The sequence below is a fragment of the Pocillopora damicornis genome, chromosome 2 (genome assembly GCF_964200805.1).
Source record: "Pocillopora damicornis chromosome 2, jaPocDami1.2, whole genome shotgun sequence".
Classification (NCBI taxonomy): Eukaryota; Metazoa; Cnidaria; class Anthozoa; order Scleractinia; family Pocilloporidae; genus Pocillopora; species Pocillopora damicornis.
This window is the reverse complement of record NC_142671.1, coordinates 12,604,796-12,626,846: the sequence shown is the minus strand read 5'-3', so window position 1 is coordinate 12,626,846 and position 22,051 is coordinate 12,604,796. Positions and strand designations below refer to the sequence as shown.

The following is a 22,051-nucleotide window of genomic DNA, read 5'->3' as shown; positions in this document are numbered from 1 at the left end:
GTTCGATACGAAAAAAAAAAAAATTAAACTAGACAGTGACTAACAACTATTCTTAAGTTCACTTCGTCCCTACATCACAAACGGTTTTTGTTTTTTTCATTTTTCCCAGTATTTCGCCGCTTATAGAGTTACTAAATTAAATTGAAACAACTGTTTGATTTTTTTCTGTATGAGTGTTCCTTGACCTTTTGGACATTTGGACTTATAATCTTTCTTTGAAGTTTTTTTCCCATATAATGTAACTTCATCTCACTTTGAACTACCGCACAGAAAGTAACCTACCGCGCTATCATGCTGTTGATTCCAATTAGTTAATATTTCTGCCCCATCTGAGTCCATTCTGGGTTGCAATACTCCACTGAACGAAACATGTGTCTTTTCAAAACAAATACGGGCATGATTGATTCAACAGTAGCTTGTGCTTTACATGAAACGGAAAGTTTGAAAACCGTAGACGTTATGCAAAACTGATTCTATTTTTAGACTCTTAAAGTTGTTTCCATACCGTAAAATACTGCACGGTTCAGCGTTAATTCTTATCTCTGATACGTCTGTTAGCATTCGTATATATAATGACTTATATCTGTTCACACTTGTACTATTATTAGTGTTGCTATTTGTGCAAATCTTATATGATAGAGCCATTCAGTGTCAAGAAAATCGGGCTAGATGCTCTGCATGTCGAACCAGTAAATCCCTTCAGTCGCCAATGGTCTTAGGATCGCAGAAATCGCCTTAGTTGTTTTTAAATCCCACAGTCATTATGGATCGCTCTATGTCGATATAAAACGCCCACAATTAGTGGCAACGTTTGGATCGCTTTAAGCTGACTGTAAGCCAGCAAATATGGAGCCCTTGGCGCCCACAGGAGTTCTGTCTTTTCTTCAGGACTTTCCTCATTAGATAGAGACCTCAATTATATAAATAACAGTGTTGAGCCCACATGTTTGCCAATGGCAGGGTGGTCATACCATTCTCGTTTTTTACCTTGGGAGATTTGAATTTTTGTAACATTAATTAGTTTACATTCTGATCTAAATTATCCAATCGTCAATTAGCACTAGTTGCTGCAAACAAGAAACAACGCTCTACGGTTTACCTGTATACAAGCTGTAAATCAAGGAAAACTCATTGATCTTAAAGGAAACGAGGAAATTGATGTTTTTACGCCACCATACTTTAGTTAAAATCTTTACGCCAGAGCATAAATATTCTCCCACTCTTTGATAAATTAGCTAATGGAGAATTGTTCATGCCAATTCTGCTTCTCACTGTCGGCATATGTGACCAGCAGCCTAGTGTAGGTGAAGTTTATTTACCGAACACCAAGAACTAAGATGCATGAGCCAACAAGCTTCTGTAAGTCAGCCGTCCATCCGACATCTTCCGACAACGTCATCAAGCAAGTTGTGAGGTAAAAAGACTCTCGAACATAGGATAGTCAAACGTGTAAATTTTGCTGGATACGTGTCAAATGGAAAATGGAGGTAAGCAAGGCGACTGCTCGAATGGGCGTGAATTTCCGCAGTTTCATGGGTGTGCTCCAGTTCATAAGATTAAAATTTAAATCGTTTCCTTAGAACAAGAATGTTTACATTCTCAGTTTTTCTAGAAGTATTTGATCCGCCGTTTCTTGTAGCTCCAGAGTTTTCTTTGATAATTAAACACGTTCGTTCTTACTGTAACTAGTGGGTTTCGATTGTAACTAATCATTCAAATATGAAAAAAGAAAAAAAAACTAACACTATGAAGCCTACTGAAAGCGAAATTTGTAACCTAGGTTAGTGTAAGTAAGAATTATTTAAGCTCCTCTGCAACGCAAATGAAAGCACGTAGTGTGTGTTGGGAAAAGTGGTCTCTGCCTAACGGGTATTCACTTCCATTGCCAGCAGACCTCTAAAAACAGGCGGATCTCATTAACAGGAAAGCAATTAAGATCGTTTTGTCTGATTGGCCACGATTTAAGTGCAGAATGGACCTTGATTCTTCTTGAAGCATATCCGGTTTAGCACGTTGATAAATAAAGACTCGTGGCATTGACAGCCGCCAATGTTGAAGATAAGCTCGAGCTAAACATCGCACCGCCATGAGGAGCATTTACATATCGATTTTGCTAATGCTTGCATTACTGAAGATTATCGCTATTGGCCATCCAATTAAGCAACAAGGAGACCCTGAAGCCATCATAATAATTATGACTGGGCAACGAGTAGAAAAACCAAATATTGAGTCGACTCTCGAGCAGACAGACCAGAAGCCGAAAGACCGATGGCTGAAGCACTGGGTAAAGAGGATATTAAGTAAGAAAGTATTTAAAAAAAGTGAACTTCTTTTTCGATTATTTTTTTCTTTTGTGTCAAAGCTTTGCTTCAAGCAACAATTATTACCGATAACCAATGTCGAATCGCAAGAGAAATCTCTCAGCGGAAAATTAATATTACAATTAATAGCCAGTCTTGTTTGATTTGATTTTTGACATGAGAGGGTGTTGACGGAAGACAGTTTTTAAGGAGATTTGACGTGGCTGATTTTACCATATCTTTCAGACACGTCCAAAAGCCGACTAAGTGACCTTACAGGCCAACTTTTAATCCTTAATAAAAATTTTGAGCATGATAGTATAGTAATAGTATTCCACAGATTTAAGACAATATTGAGACCACAGACAAAGAAAGGGCGGCGTAATGATCTGAAAAGTCACGACCACTGTTATTTTTCCATTGCGAAGGTTTAGACATTGATGAACCTAGAACTACGGAAAATTAAAAATCCCTTTTCAGGCGTTTTTGCAGCCTCCAATTAAATCTTTTATTATTATTGCGGATATGCTTAGCGAAGAAGCTTCTAGACTTTTACACGGTTGACCGACGAACGATCAATTTGCACAGCACCAAAACGACTTTTTTGTGTGTGTGTGTGTGTGTGTGTGTGTGTGTGTGGAACTAATGCATCTTACACTCTGCTTCCTTTGTTGCCAATAATAGAGAACAAAAATGGCAGATGACTCTCCCGATCGATACAGTGGACCTCGGTGAGAATGCAAGACTTGTGGTGATGAGGAAAATGCGGTGTTTTGGTCTGAAGAAATCCAAACAATATTTGTTTTGCCGACACCGGCGTAGGACACGTAAACAACTCTAGACTTAAAAAGTTTTAAACTTGAATTATAAATTTCATTAGAGGTGTAAATCTAAACTGTTATCGCATACGCTTTCGTCAAGATGATGTTAAAGTAAGCTATTTATAGAATTTTTTAGCCCGTTTGCTAAGCTCGTGTGAGATATTCTGTGCAAGGTCTACAACTACCGTTGTAAAGGGGCGTTCTGATACTGTACGACCGGAAAGAGTCCGAAAGTTATCTGAACCGCATTGCTCTTGTTGATTTATTTGTTTGACATCTTTACAGTTGAGATGAAAAAGAAGAACTGCAGAGAGTGAATTAAACTAAAACAGATGTGGGCCTGTAAAAGAAATAATCACCAACAGTCGCCATGGCCATTTAATATGTCATCAGCCGAAAGACGGCAAAATGCCAGAGCTAGCAGACAGGGCTATTAAAATAGAATTACGCAAACGTGTTGTTTGAGTACATGTTATGACCAAGATAAACAGAGATCAGCAGTGTAGGTTAGTATAACATACAGGTCAGTCAAATCTTCTTATCACGCCTCTCCTTAGCACGGAGCATAACACCTTTGCGGAGATAGCAGGCGACTCAGGCAAATACGTTCCCTCCAGAAATTGTCTTCAAAGTGAAATTCAAGCTATCAGTGTCGGTCTGTTCTAAAGAACTCATAAACTGCAAACTCGGACAAAAAGCATGCTCTATTACAGTAGATGCATATCAGAGATTTTTTGCGCCTTTGAGATAGAGGAAAGTATGCGCTCCCTGTAGCTCTCCAACAGTTGAATAATACAGTCCGCTTGTCACAATAATACCAAATTTGGGCATACTGTAGGGCCAGATTTTGGCTTTTAAGATTTCATGAGTCCAGCGTTAAGGTTTAGGATGTGGTTTACAAATCGACACTCAGTAATTTCCGTCTGGAAATAAAAAAAACTTTCGTATAGTAGCGCATGTTGTTTTCATTTTCCGGATGAAGCAGTCAAAGTCAGTTACACAACAAACACTCAGCTCGCATCTTTGGGGAAATTAAACCAAGTGTCTGAATTATTATATTATCAGGCACTAGAATGTGTTTGCAGAGAAGATTATTTAAAATTCTTTGCAGTATTTCATCTTCCTATCATCTGCCCCACGGTCAAGAAATAGGGAATTGTGAATTAGTTAATTGCATTATTACCAATCCGGATAAGTGGAATTTTCGGAATTATTTTAATTCACGAACAAAAGTTGCAACATTTACGTATCAGGAATTTATTGTCACAGTTTATGTACCAGAAATACATTCAAAAAATACTTCTCGCCCGATCCCTCACAATTTCACACATTTCGAGTGTTTGTCGTTGCCGAGGTATGGACAGCTCAGAGGGTGTCTTTTATGGCAACTGAAAGTTTATTTCTCTTGCGGTTTTACCCACAAAGCAATCAGTGACCAGGGGAATGAAGGCAAAGAGGCCACATCTTTTCTGTTGGAGTTTCGCGTTGAGAGGGAAAGTGAGAAAGATATGGAGTGATCCATTTTTGTTTCAAACGTCTTTCCCGCTTTCTGCTATCTGGAATGCACAGAACATAATCGATAGTGACCACGTGATCATGTCTCGTGTTCTATGACGACTGTTTTACCCGTGTTTATTTTCTTCCGTCATCAGCTTGTGCATCATCACACGTAGAACACATTTAAAGACCGGACGTATAATACTTAAAAATATAAATGATGATCAATCAGATCATAAGGCAAACAACTATCCGTATATTTCTGAAAATGAACGGCCGCCAGAACCACGAGTTCAAGTGAAATATATGAAGGTATCGCATTAACACGACAGAGCAACGATTCAGTGGATAATCATTTTATGAGCGACTTTCGCAATTAATCGGAGTAAAGTGAATTGGTATTTTTCTGATTTATTTCCTTCCACTAATTTGCTAAAGTCAATCATTACACCCCATCATCAAGCAATTATATTGAATAGCTCTAATGCATTCCTTAATCGTTGAGGAACGGATCTCTCCAAGATGGCATCCAAAGACGTTTAATTAACCGGCTACCCCGTTTTAGCAACGATGTCAAGTAGGAAAAAAGGTGCTTTGATTTTGTTTAATGTGCTTAAACTACTTTGTACCTAAGTTGTTTTGATAAGTGTTTGTTCTAAGACGAAGCTGAAATGGTCTGATATCATCCCAATTACCATGTCATTCTGTCGTCATACAACAGTCGTTTCCTTCATAAATAGCTTCCTTTTTATGATGAAATAAAACACGTAATGGCTATTTTTCTCAAGGTGTATTTTAAGAGATAAATAATCCATTACAGTCAATTACATCTTCGAGTCAAATAAGGCTTACAACTGGCATGAGGTAGCAAAAACAACGTCCTTGAACGAATATCAAAAGATGTATTTATTATAAATAGATAATCATTGTATAACTTCACTTTTTCCGTGTACAAATAAATAACTTTCTGATGATGCAAGACTCTTCCTTTTTTCGAAAAGCGTCCCACTAATAAATAACATTTTATCCAGATCTTTCTTGAGCTGGCACTCTATTTTTCAGTTCCTCGCAAGAGTAAACATTGTCATCCTCTGAGTTCATAAATTTCACCAAGAATCTGCTCCAGAAAATCTGCCTTGTTTCGACTGTAAAAGCATAAAAAATCCGTGTTAGATAAGAGCAAATAGTTTCGATCTTCTGCATGTGATTTCTTCACCGTAGGAGAGCCGAAATGTACGTGTAACAACTGCCAATTTATCAAACTGCTTCATAAGGAAACCCAGCCAATAACTTTAATTGTTTCATCTTCATTGCGGTTGCAGTTGTTGAACCAGAAACAAGCAACAGGAAGTGTCAGGAATGTGCTTTGCCCTCGTCACTTCAATTTTGCAAACATGTTATTTTCCCATGTTTAAAATTTCGGTTTTACACAAATTGTGCAGTACAAGGGTGCTAAAGTTTCCCACCTCGTGCTGAGTAAGTTAATTCTTAAGCTTTCAAAACCTGTATATAACAAATTTAAGTTGTTGCTACTGGTCATGCTAAATTTACTGTAACAAATCTGTGAGCCTTCTAGAGTTTGCGTTGCCAGCATTGGCATAATGTAGAGAGATAACGCTCTGAGCACAGTAAAAGAAGATCAAGGTTTAAAGATTCTTACCTTAGATCTGTGCGTTGTTTTGTATTTTTGAACCCACTTCGATAACTCTGATACTTTTCTTTCCAGCTCCAGTTCTTTGTTCTTCAGTCTCTTAAGCTTTCTTCTCAGCCTGACGCCATCCGATGCTTGCTTTTTTTTGTCCCTCTTAAGTTCATCTCTTCTTGCAGTAAGTGATAAAGCAAACCCCTCACTGTTTCTGCAGAGGGTAGCCAGGACGAGGAATAATACAAAAGAAATCGTCAGCACTGTTGATGTTTTCATCTTTCTCTCAGCGTGTCTATGCAAATGTGTCTCACGATGCTTCTTGCAGCGGTCTTTTATACCTCACTTATAAGATAAATCAAATACTTAGTTAATGACTCAAATGTGGATTGGAATGATCACGCCCCCATTCCTCGAAATAGAATGATCCAATGACATGGCAAGCTTGAAGTATCCATTCATTTGAATCCAAGCTGTTCTTGGACAACAACGCCTCAGGGCGCCTGGAAACTCCTATAAACTTCTCGCCTCCAATAGCCAAACAACCTCAATTGTAACATAAACAAACAGTTGTCCTAAAAACTTGGGCCTACAGTGATGTTTCATTCAGTCTTGTTACACCCCGTGGCGCTCAGCTCAGTAAGAAAATGCAGACAAATAATGGAGTGGTTGTTAAGGAATATTTAATGACCCATAACGAACAATTCGAGCGTTTTGACAAGCGGAATGATAGCCACTAAGTCGAGAGGCTACTGAACAAAATAGCAATTCTATCTTAATTACACATCCCGCCTGCTGAAGGGCACTTGCATTTGCACATTAACTCTTAAAAGGACACTCTTCGGATCACAACTAGACATAAACCGTTCATAAGAATGATGAATGGAAAATTCGAAAAATGCAATTTGGAAGCCTTTTATGATGGCGGTAACCCATGGCTGTCGTTTTCACGCCGATGGCATACTGTGCTGCAACCACATAGCCGAGATTCATTCATAGCGTTTGAAGTCATATCATGGATAGTGACATAATCTTGGTAATTCAGGGTTGGCTACGTTGGCTGAACATGATAATGCGATTTTACGGGGAAACTTCTTGCATTGGGCTTCTTTTTGAACTAAGTTACTGTTTTATCTATTGTCTTGAAGAATTTTCAACGGTATTTTGATGTCGTGATGCAAGGTCTTTGTTGGTCACAAAAGTGTAATAAGACTTTCAAAATTGCCTAAAACATTAACTTTGAAATGAGAGTCATCTACCAAGGATCCACTATTGTTATGTTTGAGAGGTTTTGTTATTATTCTCGCGAATTCTGTGCAACAATACCCTACTCCACTATTTATAAAACAAATGATGCTGACGTTTTTTTATGGTTTAATGTTCCCACAGTGTCTCTTCCTTTGGCCAAACCGAATTGTCGAGATTTCAATGAACTAGACAAGAGGAATTTTAGGTATTTAACAGAAAGTTAAATTACAACACGAACACTTTGTCGTAAGTTCCTCTATTTACCAGGAGCAATGACGATATGACAGTTTTCCTCTTTAATTTTAATTTCAAGGTATCTATCGGCAAAAAATCCAGAATCCAACGGAAACTTTCTTACGCATTTTTAAAATGTTCGGTTTCCGGTATAGAAGGACTTTGGTGCGTTAAGCGAACAAAAGGCACAAACTGATATTATAATTTCATGCTCTGAAGAACTGCGAGCTGAAAAAAAACTATCACTTTAAGTAATTTAGGTTAAAATATTTCCAAATAACTTGTTTTTTAATGATTTTCTACCTACTCGGAAGCTCATATTTTATCAATACATTTAGATTATCAACATAAAGAGGGTTTTATCCAGACAGATACCTCGGTAAAATCTCTTAAGAAATTACCGAGATATTTTTTGCAATGATGTAAAAACCACGTTTTCCAAATAACATTCTAAATCCATAAAAATCGATTCTAGAAAACCGGGAAATTTCTTTCTCAACTTTATATTAGCCTTCTTAAACATTGTCAGCGTGTAATAGCTTTAGTCCCAATTTAGCTGATAGAATACTTGAAGTTTCTATGCATGTCTATATCTGGTCAATAGGTAAGCATAGTCCTAAAGTTTGCGCGTTCAAGATATCGTCAATTTTGTCCTGTTTGTAATCTTTGTGTGAGACTCGTGGGCCTCTTAACTCTCGCAGTGCGTGTGCCTCTCTATAACCAGGATCAGACGTAAGAGCGAAGATAGCCCATGATAGACCGACATGATAAGGAGTAATAATAACTGCTGTCCAAGAGAAAGCGGTATAGGTTCCATGTAGCATTCACGGCGATTCTGACTCAGGGTGCAGACTTCAACTACAGATTTTAACACTTTTCTGCTCAGTCAAGAATTCCTTAGTGAAAAGCCACAACCTTGGTCACTACGTAGGATTGGAAAATGTTTCAGTCATTTATTACTTTTGTCTCTCTCTGTATCTTTGCAAAATTGAAAGAACAATTTGCAAATTTCAGCAATATCTGATTTTGAAAGGGAGAATAGGGGTGTCGAGAACTTAATTTTGGAGGTCGTTATTCAAAATTCGCTTTATTTTTACGAATTTTCTGCCACAATTTTCCAAAGATTGTCGGGGCTCAATGTGGCAGTTTCCACATTTTTGGCAGATTTCTATTATGCCCCAGCATATCGTTGACATCGATTTGTAAGACAAGTAACGCAAACTTTAACGCAGCCTAAGGAAATGATTCGCGCCTTAGAAAACACTATTCTAGGAAAAGGCTTTTTTTTATGCACGAAGTAATGCCACGTTCGGCCAAGAAAGGGGGTTAAGAAGCGATTTACATGCATATTTGGGGACCTAATTCGCCCAATCTCTAAGAAACTTTTTACCACTGCTCTATTGAGATAATAAATTTTTGACTATTGATATCATTCTATGTTCAACTAAAATTGTGTTTTTTTTGCCCAACCATTGCTCGGTGGAAGGGAAACTAGTGTGAGAAACAAAGCATGGCAGCTGTACCATTCGATCCAGGGTGCAAGTTGCGATTTATTGGATAGCAGCAGCCAGCAGGGAGCGTTCCGACCCCCATCTTTGAAACCAAGGTTTGAACCTTGCCTTATAATGTAGCTTACGTATTGTCAGCAGTTTTGTGTGCGCTTTGAAGGGATCTTGTAGCCACAGTTTGAACCTTGTCTCATGATGCAGCCCACGTATAGTTAGCGGTTTTGTGTGCGCTATGAAGCGTTGAGTGCCGGAGCTGCAAATCGAGCGGCGAAGCCACGAGAGGTGCGAGAATCCAAAATACCACCAGCTATACAAGCTAATGAGTTTGTTGTTGTGAGTTTGCTTCCTCGCTTCCTCCAGAGGTTTTTCTGAGTTTTCCGGTTTTTCTCGTACGTTAAATCACACTCCAAATCACAATTCGACCACCAAAGACGATCAAGAGCCACGTAAAACAATAAACTTGCCACTGCCAAAACCCACTTTATGATGTATTACATCATTCAGTATTTATGCCTGTGACTAAACTTGTCTTGTAAGTAAAAATGTTTCCTTTTATTTGACCAAATTCTTAGGAAATGACATAACGAGCTCGAATTTCTCTACTGCCACACCTCTGAGTAACAAATCCTTTATCCTCTCATAGATGTTGTAAATTACACAAGGAGGTCGAGAGGAAGTCGCAAAGTATATTCCTAACTAAAAATAGTTTCCATCGAATGTACTGTTTACAGAAGCCTGTCACTGTGTACTTATGAATCGTAGCTGAGAGTCAAACTCGAGACACTCGAACATGTTTCAATCTGCAGTAGTTTTATTAATGATTAGGTCCAGCTCGAGGTGGAGCCCAAATGTCGACAATAATCAATTTGCGCACGCTATAATTTAAAACGAGCATACAAACCTAAAAAAAAAACTCAGTTATTTTCCACAAATATGTTATGTTAAGCGCTTCACTGGTACATAAAGTTTCTAATGAAATTACATAAAAAGGAATAAATAAATAGAAGTTGAAATCTCAACAGCCGATTTGCATCATTTTCACAAATGTACCAACGAGCAAGCATTTTCATTGCTCGTCATTATTTCAACATTTAATGCTGGACGAAGTTAATGAGGCTGATATAATTAAGTCTTGGCAATTTATTTCAGTCTTTTCGAGTGTGTGAATTTACCCTGTTCGAAGAATGCATCATTTATAAATATGACTTTTAACTTAGTTCGCACCAATCTTGTGTTGGATCTTAGTCTTATGTTCGTTGAAGGTGGGAGGAAGTTTACAATCCAACGTTGTGTCTCAACAACATGGCGCATGTTTTCCATGCTTTTCCTGCAGTGTCATTCGTGGATCACCAAATGGGCTTCTTTCTTACGCCCCGATCTCCAACATCGAAACTTTTGCTCTACAAAACAACGACATTTTTAAATTTAGACTACATGTATAGGCCACTACGTTGTACCATCAGGTTTCCAAGATTACACGCAGTGCATTCACCTCCGTGATTTATTTTTAAACTTTTTGTTTGTTCTTCTCAGTCAGCGAACCGCAAAGAGAAAAGTCAATTTTAAAACGTGCCTTACTTTTCCTTTATCATGACTGAATCTTTCCACCGACTGCTTGTGATGGATTAAACTTTTCACTGATAATGCTTTGATTGTTTCAGACTCAAGTGCTTCTTCTAAAACGACCGAGAGATGTACAAGATACGTTTTTTTTATTTACTGCATGGCGTGTGTTTGCTAATGACGATGTTTACTACTAATTTGCTTTTTTCTCTCTATCAATAAATTTCATCTCATTCACGACGAAAGTGCTAAGTGCTTGTCTCAGACTCCACTATTCCCACATTCTTAGGATAATCAAGTCGATTTGGTTTCAAATGTTGTCATTATTTAACGCGTGTAGAAGTATCTACAAAATTTCCATAATTTCGAATGCGCAGAGATTACAGTGGATTACACTCACGTTTACACTCACGTTTTCGTTTTCATAACATCCGCGTCGACCGGTTACAAAATCGCCAAATCAAACGAGGTTGATACTTCTGCTCCAACCCCAAACGCATTAAGCATTTCATTGACAATGCTTAAATACGGAACACTCACTTACTTGTATTAGCCTTGTAGCACTGAATTAATTATTTCGTTATTATATCATAAGTCTTGTGTCTACAAACTAGACTCGCTACTCACCTTCTTGGAGAATCGTGTCAGCCAGCGCCTCATTTCCTTGAGTTTTCGTTTATTTTCTTGTCTCTTTCTTTTCCTCCGATTTTTGTTTCTTAGGCGTGCTTTTCGTCGTTTCTTCTTTCGTTCTTGTTCCCTCTTTTGAACCTTCCTTACTCTGCCATTTGTAAGAACAAAAACAACCCCGTGACTTTCCTCTGGAAACGAGAGCAATATCAGTGTGAGTGTCGTGAGGATGACAAGAAGCGTGAACGTCTTCATTGCGTGGACCACACGAATTACTTCAGGCACTGTCTTCAAGCGCGCTGTTGAATAGAGGCAAGTGCCCAACCACTTCTTTGCTTTGTGATTTAAGCTGTGATTTCGTCTTAATGGGTGGCTATTAAGAATATTGCAGCAAGTAGTAAGAGTGTTTGTTGACCGCTGGGAACGTTCGCTACAGTGCTACGATAGCCTACTTGGACTGATGTATGCAGTGGGAACCGAGGCATTGTAGCGTCATAAGTGAAATTACCGAGGAATTCCAGGTATGCTGTGAAGAGTCTGAAAGTATAATATATTTGAGAGCCTTGAGGCAAACAACACTATTTGCAGCGTTTATTCTAATGTTGTTCTCAGTTCAACTCTTAGTTCAAACACCCGTGTAATTTTGGTAAATTTTCTGATTGCATTTTTGTGAAATATTGTCAACACCTTGTTAAAGGGATCATAAATCTCTAAGTAATCGCCAATGAACAATGTTGTGATGTGTGATGTTTACAAAGGGTTAATAAAGCTAAGAACGTGAGTTTGCCGAAGCATGACTTAAAATTACGTATTTTTATCTAGGCCGACTTTTTTTCTCACGAAGAAAATATGACAGGGAAATTTCGAAAAAATGCGGTAATCGCCATTACTTATTTCCCTAACAACTGTGATTTCACAAAACTTGTCTGGTTAGGCAAAAGTGATTTTCTTTGTTATTTGTGGCTCCTACAAGACAATCACACATCCCCTGAGAATCCTAGCTTCTGATCATCTTTCAGGAAAACAGGCTTATCCAGCTGATTGCGTAATATAATGATTGTCTTCGGGAGAGATTTGAAGGATTGTTTGCTTAGTGTAAAATCTTTGCCATCTCGGCACACGGATTGCGGAAATGGCGGCGACTGGCTCGAACACATCAGACAAACTGGTGCGGTTCAACAGGATGTGGACAAGTAGGTTTAGTAAATGCACAAAAGATTATAGCCACTTAATGTCCTGATCACCATCATTGTCTTAGCCATCTTTTTGTTTGTTTGAATGTGATAAAACACTTTAACTTCGCTTTTGGGAAAAATGCAATTAAATTTGCTTTTGGAGTGGAGCAGGTTAAAGGGCACCACAAAAACTAGTCTTCGAACACGAATTTTGCAGCACCTTAAAAAACTACTTAAAATGATCGTTATAAACCGTCAACCCTTTCCTTCCTCAATTCTCGTTGTAATTTCATCTCCAGTAAAAGTTCTCTTCGTCAATTTCCTTATAGTCTTTAAAAACAGGTTAATATTGTTTTCCTTAAGTTATTGTTAGGATAGATTCTAATTGGAATCCCCCACAAGCTCACATCAACAGGTTATACGAGGAGATATCGGAGAAAATCAGCGCGCGCAAGATTTCGTATGAACGTCTTTTGCTTTTAAGTTAAGGTATAGAGTTATGCTTCTATCAAAGAAAAATGATATAATTGCAATTCCTAGAAAGTGCAATTAAAATTCTCTATCGTCTTTGAACAAAAGAGAATTCGGTAATAGCGACTTCAAGTTGAAAAAGATGGATAAGTGTTCCTTTGTCCATTCTGCATTCTACATATTTTCACCTTCATAAATCAAAAATCTTCTATCTAGACAAACTGTGGTGTTTAAATGAGGTGGAACGAGTGTTCTTGGAATCTGTACCAAGTCACGAAAGCCTTTTATACTCTAGCTCGACTATCGTCATTACCATTCTCAGCCTATATTTTCACGAGATGTTCAAATATTTTGAAAAACCACAATGACGTTTGCAAGGTAGTCAGCGTAAATAATGACGAAAGCCTTTGACTCTTTGGTACATTTCATTCTCTTACACAGTAGGTAGGATCTAAGATCCCGAGGAAAGAAACTTCGATATAAACCACCCATTTACGCAGATCAGTTTAGTATTGCTCTTTATTTTCACGACGTGGGAGAAAAAGGTGGCACCCTATCGATGCCCGGTACTTCGGCAGTATCCAGGCATGCATTCAGAATACTGCTCACAGAAACATCAATGCGTTGTTAGAAACTCTCAAGTTTAGTGTTAGTATTATCACGATAGCCTATAAACGATCACGCGAACACGCTTCCCTTGCTTAAAGATGCTATTGTGATAAAACTGAAGTTAAACAGAAAGATAATTTGTTATGTATTCTAAACAAAATCAAAATCTGTAAGATAGTCCAATTTACCCGAGGCATTAGTTTGAACTTCTCTGCGACAACTAGAGAAGAGCTTGTTCCTTTTCTGGCGACAACATTATGTTTTTCAGACGGACCCCTCATTATTTTGAAAGAGACTACTTAGCTTACGGAAAGAACAGTGAAAGCAAGTCTATAAAACCCATTCATCTCTTCGAATGTTTGGAAGCGACTCGCGACGACACTGAGATAGAAAGACTTGGCACTCTTCTGCCGTGTGAAATATACTTTAATTAATAGTGAACCGACAATTTTTTATCTTGAAATAATAGATTGTTGGCGGCGGGAACAGATTCAATTCAGACTTGCCTGATACACAGTTAAACTTTCTGGGCGATTGAGCTCCGCATTTCACTAGCAGAGAGACTGAGTGATAAGATAATTTTCCAGGAACATCAGTAATGATTGGAAATGATCGAATGAAAAAGCTTGAAAAAATTCAGAGCTTCGACGAGATCTGCTCATCTGTGGCCATATAGATACCGTTGCTATGCTAAAAAAGCTGTGTTTTGATGCCACATATTGGAAGTAAGGTCAGGTGTGAGTGTCTTATTAATTTCCACACTCAAAAATAATGAAATCAAGTATGGAAAAAATGGGAAGAGAACATCTCTTACGAGATGGCCCATATTTCACATATTTACACTTTTCATAAATAACCTCCTTATCCTTTAAATTGAAGATTTCTCCTTCGAAAAAGTCCTGGCACCCTCGTACTTTTCATAGCTCAAGCTTACAGCAGAACTAATTTTGTTTCCCTTTCCCTGGGTTCAAAACGACCAGCCGTTCGGGCTAATTAAAAAAATCAATTATCAGTAACATCTATCCAAGGCTACCGATTGTGAACAGACATTACTACGACTTTCAGCAGAATTGCAAAGAGATTAATTTGATTTATTTTCGTTTGTTGACTTCCTAGTTATTCGTTATTTTATCTTGTATTAAGCTATTCGCAAGCTTCTCCAGTTTGCCAAGAACAAACAAAATAATTCAGGCTGATCATTTCCTTCCTCTTTGTTATTGGACTGCAAAATAGTGTCACAGCATTAAGTTCTAACATTGGAAGAGCAAACCAACTTACTTTTCTCGAAGATTTTTTCTCGCAGTTGGCACGCGCTTATATTTCCCTCCATATTTAAAGATAGCAATTTCGACTGGTTGAGGTTCACTGATTCAACAGGGGTAGGGATGGGGCGTGGTCTTTTTACTTCTGTTTCGAAACAGAATTCGTTTAATGATCACTACCCTATCCTCGTTATAAAGCTAGACGGCTGTCCTTACCATACAGTTAGTACCTTACATCACTATACTGTAAAGTAACGCACTTTTGGGCAACCCCATAAATAACCAGAGCCAATCTAGCGGAGTGGAAGAGTCTTGAAATACAATAAGACAGGGATACCTATATAAATCACAATCAGAAATAGAAAAATCAGAAAATAATAGCGCACTACTATTATAAACAAAACGTCTGTCGCAGTATTATCTCGATAAATTAATGATATTGTCAATATTAGCAGCAATGCTTCCCGGTCTCTCTTAGTTTTTTCGGATATTGTACTCGACTCTTTCTATTATTTCGGGATCTCTAAAAGTGCGAAGAAGCGAAGGATAACAAAATAGTTTACAAAATTTGTTTAGGAAATTTAAACATTTTCCATCCACAAATGCCGTTGAGAAATTCAATGTCCTGGTGTCTCAAGCCAGGAAGGGATGATCTTTTTCTCGAATTTAATCAGTGGGAAAATTGTTCTTGAAAGGGCAATCTTGCAAAATGGCACCCTGCGTCACTGCCCGCCCCCCTACGGAGGTAATATCCTACGCTGCTCTCTTCAAAACAATTACATCGCTTTGTCTTAATACCAACATCTATCTAAGTCTTTGTTGGTACCAGCCAGAGAAGCTTTTTGAAAGATAATTCTTGAAAAACAAGGTGTTTTAAATGTGTTTACCGTCAGTGCTGACCACCTGAGGTTGCAAATCGAAATAAATTTGCACTTATTAGACCGATGGAGGGAGACCAAAATTCTAATTTTAGTACATTGCTTCAAGGTAGACAGTTAATGAAACTATTTTGAGAAAGATGCTCATTCTTGACTCATCCTTGACCTTGGCAACGATCGATATTTCGAGATTAAACAAATGATTCTGAGAAATGTCAGAGCTTTTGATCGTTTTGAGGGCAGAACTTTACTATATAACAAACTTATGCGTCGGGTTTTTTTTTTAAGTTTTAGGATTAGACAGTTGTATCTCTTTACATCAGACCTTATTCCTGGGTAAAATTCTACTAAATTTAATTAGATGAAGTGTTTGAAAACATTATGAGATATGATCAAACCTGAAGGGCAGAAATGGGCGTTTGGAGTCAGTATTCCTAGACAGCGGTTTAAGAAGAGAAAAGAGTATGTAATTGACACCGACCTGCAACACCAATATCGCCTATAATTGAATTGTCTTTATTTACGTAATAGCTAAGATACGGTGATTGCTATTAAGTAACGCACTGTTTCATTTTGCATTAATATAGCGTAGTTGAATTGAACTACGATATAACTTGACAGTTATATGACTTCCTTCCGTTTGTTTGATGCCTGTTCATGGTTGCTATGGAATTTAATTGATCGGGAAGCCTGTCAATACATCTTTTTCTACAATGCGTAAAAATGTCAAACGCGGAATGGTTCTATCCCAGTCTTAACAATGTGAGCATCATTTTTTTCACAAAAGCTTTTGGCCCTGGACGTCATTTATGCGTCAAAAAGGCAACCAACGATGGCATCGAAGCGTGAAATATGAGCAAATAACGTAATAAAATCAACAAATAACATCTCCGCGTTTACAAAGAATCAGCACGATTGAAAGTACGTGTGTTTGAAAACGTTTCTGTTTCAAAAGTTGACACCGTTTTTAACGACATATCATGCGTTTAATCACGTTCGTGGCGCTGTTTGCGAAGCAGTAATTCCATCTCTTAAGTTTCCTTTAGTATTAATCTATTGATACGCTCTCAACTCTGCCATTTGAAGCCGGATTCCTTTTGCTTTGTCACTATAGTGATGACTTAGCAATTTAAGAAGGGGAATGGTATTTCAACTGTAGTATACACAACTGAACCAGGTATGAAGTTGGATTCGTTAGCATTTGATCCTCCGTTACTTTCCTCTATTAATGAGATGAAACTATGTCCCCTCCAACCACAACGATAATGTGCGCACATGAATATTTCTAAGTACTTGAGATTGTATCACTCTCCATCTTAACGGAATTGATTCTCACGCCTCCAACTACTCTTCTGTGATCATTGCGTATATAGCCATTTTTTCCGCCTATAAACATGTACGTCAAAGTTTTAAGACTAACAAATATTGAATTTCGCTTCGATCTGGCAGATCCGCTGGAAACTGTCGAAGCCCCTTCTCATATGTCGGCATGGACCGCTTTGGATTAAAGCCCGATACCTTTTAGTCGATAGTAGGCGTATTATTATCACTTATCTCCAACTTCAACTCACAATTTGTGCGCTGCTTGTGGAACGCACAGTCCAGCTACTCATCATTGTCAATTTAGTTTTCAGTCCAGCGATTATCTTGTCTCGCTTCTCAAGCCGCTCTCTTAGGACTTGGTTCCTGTTTTGGACCTCAAGTTTCAGCTTAACATATTTCTCGATCTCCTCCCTGACTTGTGAGATGATGTCCTGCTTGACCCGAAGGCGATCCATCATTTCCTGCATAACACTGTCGCATCTTTGACTTATCTGCCCTTTTTCGTACCTTAGTTTCTCTGCCTGCAGTAATAGAGTGTCCTGAAAGTCGTGAGAGTTCTTTATTTGACTGTTTTTCTTGGCGAGCTTTGCTTTCAATTCCTCAATTTCGTGATACGCCCTCGCAACTTCGTTCATAATGTCAATTTTACTCCTCTCGAGCGAGAGCAGTGCGTCATTATTAACTTGAATTGTTCTCTCTTGATGACAAATTGTTGCCCTTCTCATGATTATAAAGAGACGACAGAGCGCAATACTATTTTTCCTGATTGGAGAAAAGGACTTGATATATTTCCTTCGAAATACTTTCGAAACGTTCGTCTTCTTCTTCTTTATCAATATATTGTACCTCGACGTTGTAATTTCGTAGATCTCGAACGACTGATTATAAAAATTCGCTCCCGCCACTGGGTTGCAGCTGCAATTACTTGTTAACAACCAAGTACCAAAATCTTCCTAATGGCATTGATCATTCGCTGAAAGAAAATTTGCGTAGTGCTTATTCCCCAGAGGAAAGTTCTTGTTTTTGTCTTTCAGTAGCTTCTAAGACGCCATTGTAATTTTGTTACGTCAAATAGCACCAGAAAGTTGAAGAAACAATATAGTTGATGTGTTTGCTGAGTTTGCCTTCTCTGGCTGTGCAGAAAGATGTTCGAATCAATATGTGCAGCCTTATATACTTTAGCCCCGGTGCAATGAAAATGTTATCCGCTCTTGCAAATATAGCTTACCATTATTCCTAATGTTAATAATGTTTGCCCGCGTAGATTTCTTTTGTTTTTCGTTTGTCTCTCAGCATTGGAAAACAAAAGCGTCAGTTATTGGAAGTCAATTAACATTTGGTTGAAGTTTTAGCTTAATACACGCGAATAACAATTGCTGAGGGAATCATTGTTTGAGAAGATGGTAACGAGCTTTTAAGTTTTTGTACTTGGCAGACTATAATTGTGCAAAATTGACTGTAGGACAAACTACTTTATAACTTTTGTTCGACGAATATATAGTAGCTCGTTTAGCCAGTATCTACTCTGCTGTGGTGATATCGTCATCTTAATAAATAATCGTTTACTGTTTAGTGGTAGTCCATGAGTATCCGTCTAAGCATGACGACTTATTTGCAATTATGCTATCAGTCTGTCCACTGTTGATATGTTCATTGGGTCGTTTTGCAGGCCTTGTCGATATCACCAGAAGTTAAGCACATTATTGACCCCAACCAAACTGAAGTGCAGTGACATGTTAGACTTCCGCTCGAAAGACGCTGGAGCAGTAGACATGTTAAACAAGACATTCGTCCATAAATGCTAATTACTGACATTTGTGCCTTGCCCTTAATAAAGCAGTGATAGTAATTAAGTCAAACGTGACATGCGTTTTGTTAACTCTACAACCCGGTGACGCATGATTTTGAGTTGGGTGACTTTTGAGTCTCGCCGATTTCCTCAGTAACACTCAGTGTTCATTACATATCATCATATCATCTGAGCTATCTCGTTAGCATCCGTCTAAGGTACTTACATGAAGTGAAATTGACGCCTTTGTTATGACACTTGACGTCTGCGTTAATTATATGCGACGTCGTGGTAACAAGTAAACATTATTTTTCTCAGGCGTTGGTTAGGCAGAACTAAATCTAATTTGATTTCCTGCCACTGTCACGAAAAGGGTCGAACAATAACGGTGTGCTGAGTCATAGGATTGAACATCACGATACATGTACTGACTTGAAGGCGACTTTCGACTCTTCAGCCAGGACAGACAACTTTTGAAAAGCCGTAAACTTGAAAAGATTAAATATGGCAGCGGATGGTTTAGTCGCTTCGCTGCCCTCAATTGATCCTGACAATGATTTCGATGGCAGCGAATTCTCGCCTGTAGACGAGCAAACTGAAAGTAAGACTTGCTTTGACCAAAGTCTGATCTGGGAAGTTGCGGTACACCAAGAGTTCCTTGAACCAGAGATTGTAAGAGCGAAGAGTGTTAGTCCACACCGCAAAGTCAAAGTTCCAAGTACATCAACACAGACCGGCAAAACCAGGCGGGGTGAAGATAAACATCTGAGTACAGAACACGCTGAACTTCGGCAACAGAATATGAACAGATCTGGAGTACCAAACCGTATGTCTTCAAAAACTCCTTGTCGAGATTCAGGTAATTTGTCAAGGAACGGTGAATTCGAGCTTCCATCCATCCCAGTTCAATCAAAACGACAAAGGGCCCTGACTGAACCTTATCTGTTGTCTTCTTTGAATGAAGGAGTTGACTTCGTAGAAGGCGATGTGTTTCGTAAGAACCTGAGTTTAATGTATCGTCAAGGTAGAGAAGTGAGAAAACTGGAGTATGATAACACGGCATCGAGAAGAACTTTACAAGAAGCACACGACATGATAGAAGATCTCAAAGCCAAGATTGAAAAGAGAAATAAATTCATCAGAGAGAGGAACAAGAAAGAAGGAGACATCGCTCATGTTGTTGAAACTTTAAAACGGGAAAAGGACGAAAAGCTCTTAGAATACAAAACGATACAAAAACGAATGACTGAGGCACTGGCGCTCAAAGACAAAAATCTTGAAGATATTGAGGCAGAGAGGACACAGGCTGAGAGTCTTTATCAAAAACAGTTAAAAGACAACACTGAACTGATGAGAAAAATTGAAGCAAGGGAGAAACAAATCAAGCAACTGAAAGACAAGACAGAAAAAGCAAAAAAATGGAAAGATAACGCCAGAAGCTAACTTAATTACAGTCAATGAAACAGCTGCTCCAATCATTTGGGTGGTTAAGGTTTTCAATGATTTAAAGAGCAGTTCGAGATGGTCACCAGTTCATCAAATTGGAATTAGGGGTTTTTTTTTAAAGGAACAATCAAGTTCGAGTCAGCAATTTGCAATCCTTCGTAATTCTCTCCAAACAAAGCCATCCTTGTTCCTTCTCGGTGAATGATTTCTTCTGTTATATTCCTATCTTATTGAACTGATATTTTAGTGGTCTCGGCCATCATGTTGGAGGGTATAGGTAGCTCTGAACGTTGCAAAGAATGACTGAAAATATTGTGACAATGGTTCCCAAAATCGATTATTTATGCATAACTGTTCCGCAAAGTAACAAGTGGTAAGCAACCAAGTAAGAATGTGTTTCGTGAAGTTATGATTGCATCTGTAACGTGATTTTGTCACTTAGGATAGATCTAACTGTGAGCTGGTATCATCACATCAAAGTTGCTCATTTTAAGCAACCCAACACCTCAAACAATTGGAAAGAGATCCTCTTCTCCTTCGTCAGCACAATGAACGTGATCTCATACCAATTAGGTTATTCACAGCCTCTATTCCTCTTCACTTCTAACTAACTGAACGCGACGTGAGATTCGAATTAGGGTAGGGCCCTGTTGATAAATTCATCAGTTGGGGGCCTGAGCCAAGGCGTGGGTTAGGGATTGCAGAGCATGCACTCGCTCAGATAGACGATAGACCGATAGAAATGATAGATCTTGGGTCCATTGGGCCTAGGTCTATCGTTTAGCCGGAAGAAGAGGCTGTGGATATCGTGGTACCCTTGTGAGATAATGTTCTGATGACAAAATGATGATAGGTGAAAGCCCCTGAATGGACATCAGGAAGCCAATGGTAGTGACATTAGGCCTTGACTCGCGAATGAAGGCGAGATAGCCGGCATCGAGAAAGCAGCAACGTATAGGCCACGTTAGGCCTCGTTGATTTGGCATAACAAACATAAAATGCCTCTGTGCACCAACTATCCTGGATAGTAGAAGTTTGGCAATGTGACCGTAAACTATCTGACAGGCGCAGAAAGAAGATACGTTTACTTCTTTCTAGTGGCACGGTTCCTCATGAGATCCTGTTCATAAACAACCCCAAACAAAGTTTGTAAAATTTAATTAACAAAAGGTTTTTTAGGCTTTGAGCTTATCTGAGGAATGTATATTCTAACAGTTTCTGTCGAGGCCCGTTTTAGCTCGACTGCTTCTGTAAAAGTTGTTTCCATGCCTCTTATTAAAACGAAACCCCAGAGAGGATACAGTGAAAATGCCGCATTCTGAATCTAATGATTACCTCTTGTTTCAACTGATACCAAATACATGTATTGTATGGGCTCAAGTCTCAACTTGAGCTGTTAGCTGTCATGGCTCTCTAAAACCTTGGCTTCTTCTATTTCCCTGTAACCGTATCTTAAGACGCGACACGGGAACGGGAATTCTGGGAATTCTGCTTTGGGTCGGTACGTAGGTAAAATGGAATCGTGACGCTCACTTCCGTACACCCCTCCCCCTCCTCTTTTACTCTGTCTTGCCTTGTTAGCCACTTCATTGTATTGTAGCTCTTCTCGCTTGAAAATTTTTATCAAATTCCTCTTACTAACCGTTTTTTCTGCTCAT

General features: G+C 38.6%; 3 protein-coding genes and 2 long non-coding RNA genes across 6 annotated transcripts; 2 read left to right on the top strand and 3 right to left on the bottom strand.

Annotated features, from left to right (window-relative positions):
- The first annotated feature begins 2,010 nt into the window (after positions 1–2,010).
- Positions 2,011–4,070, top strand: LOC113677778 (uncharacterized). Its single transcript, XR_003446823.2, has 2 exons — positions 2,011–2,300; positions 2,985–4,070. It is a non-coding gene; the product is annotated as an uncharacterized LOC113677778 (long non-coding RNA).
- A 1,444-nt stretch (positions 4,071–5,514) lies between these two features.
- On the bottom strand, positions 5,515–7,079 carry LOC113677772 (uncharacterized). The gene is made up of 2 exons (XR_003446822.2): positions 6,279–7,079; positions 5,515–5,763 (listed from the first exon to the last, which is right to left on the bottom strand). It is a non-coding gene; the product is annotated as an uncharacterized LOC113677772 (long non-coding RNA).
- Positions 7,080–9,780: 2,701 nt separating this feature from the next.
- On the bottom strand, positions 9,781–11,996 carry LOC149049946 (uncharacterized). The gene is made up of 2 exons (XM_089196351.1): positions 11,441–11,996; positions 9,781–10,650 (listed from the first exon to the last, which is right to left on the bottom strand). The coding sequence occupies exons 1-2, from the start codon at positions 11,693–11,695 to the stop codon at positions 10,597–10,599; spliced, it is 309 nt and encodes a 102-aa protein (XP_089052477.1). The 5' UTR covers positions 11,696–11,996; the 3' UTR covers positions 9,781–10,596.
- A 4,814-nt stretch (positions 11,997–16,810) lies between these two features.
- Positions 16,811–21,702, top strand: LOC113677887 (uncharacterized). 2 transcript variants are annotated; one of them, XM_027194744.2, is made up of 2 exons: positions 16,811–17,012; positions 18,828–21,702. In XM_027194744.2, exon 2 carries the CDS (start codon positions 19,452–19,454, stop codon positions 20,388–20,390), a length of 939 nt encoding a protein of 312 aa, XP_027050545.2. In that variant the 5' UTR covers positions 16,811–17,012; positions 18,828–19,451; the 3' UTR covers positions 20,391–21,702. The 2 variants fall into 2 exon arrangements, with proteins under 2 accessions (XP_027050545.2, XP_089052476.1); XM_089196350.1 differs by having other exon boundaries at positions 16,824–17,012; positions 19,266–21,702.
- Positions 17,244–18,441, bottom strand: LOC113677906 (uncharacterized). Its single transcript, XM_027194769.2, has one exon. The coding sequence runs from the start codon at positions 17,881–17,883 to the stop codon at positions 17,398–17,400; it is 486 nt and encodes a 161-aa protein (XP_027050570.2). The 5' UTR covers positions 17,884–18,441; the 3' UTR covers positions 17,244–17,397.
- Positions 21,703–22,051: the final 349 nt, after the last annotated feature.

Bases quoted from the DNA above. Each gene is read 5' to 3' on its own strand.
- LOC149049946 (XM_089196351.1), bottom strand. From the start codon at position 11,695: ATGAAGACGTTCACGCTTCTTGTCATCCTCACGACACTCACACTGATA. The intron at 10,651-11,440 runs GTGAGTAGCGAG...GTTGTTTTGTAG, and splicing joins TGACACGATTCTCCAAGAAG to AGCAAAAGTTTCGATGTTGG.
- LOC113677906 (XM_027194769.2), bottom strand. From the start codon at position 17,883: ATGAGAAGGGCAACAATTTGTCATCAAGAGAGAACAATTCAAGTTAAT.
- LOC113677887 (XM_027194744.2), top strand. From the start codon at position 19,452: ATGGCAGCGGATGGTTTAGTCGCTTCGCTGCCCTCAATTGATCCTGAC.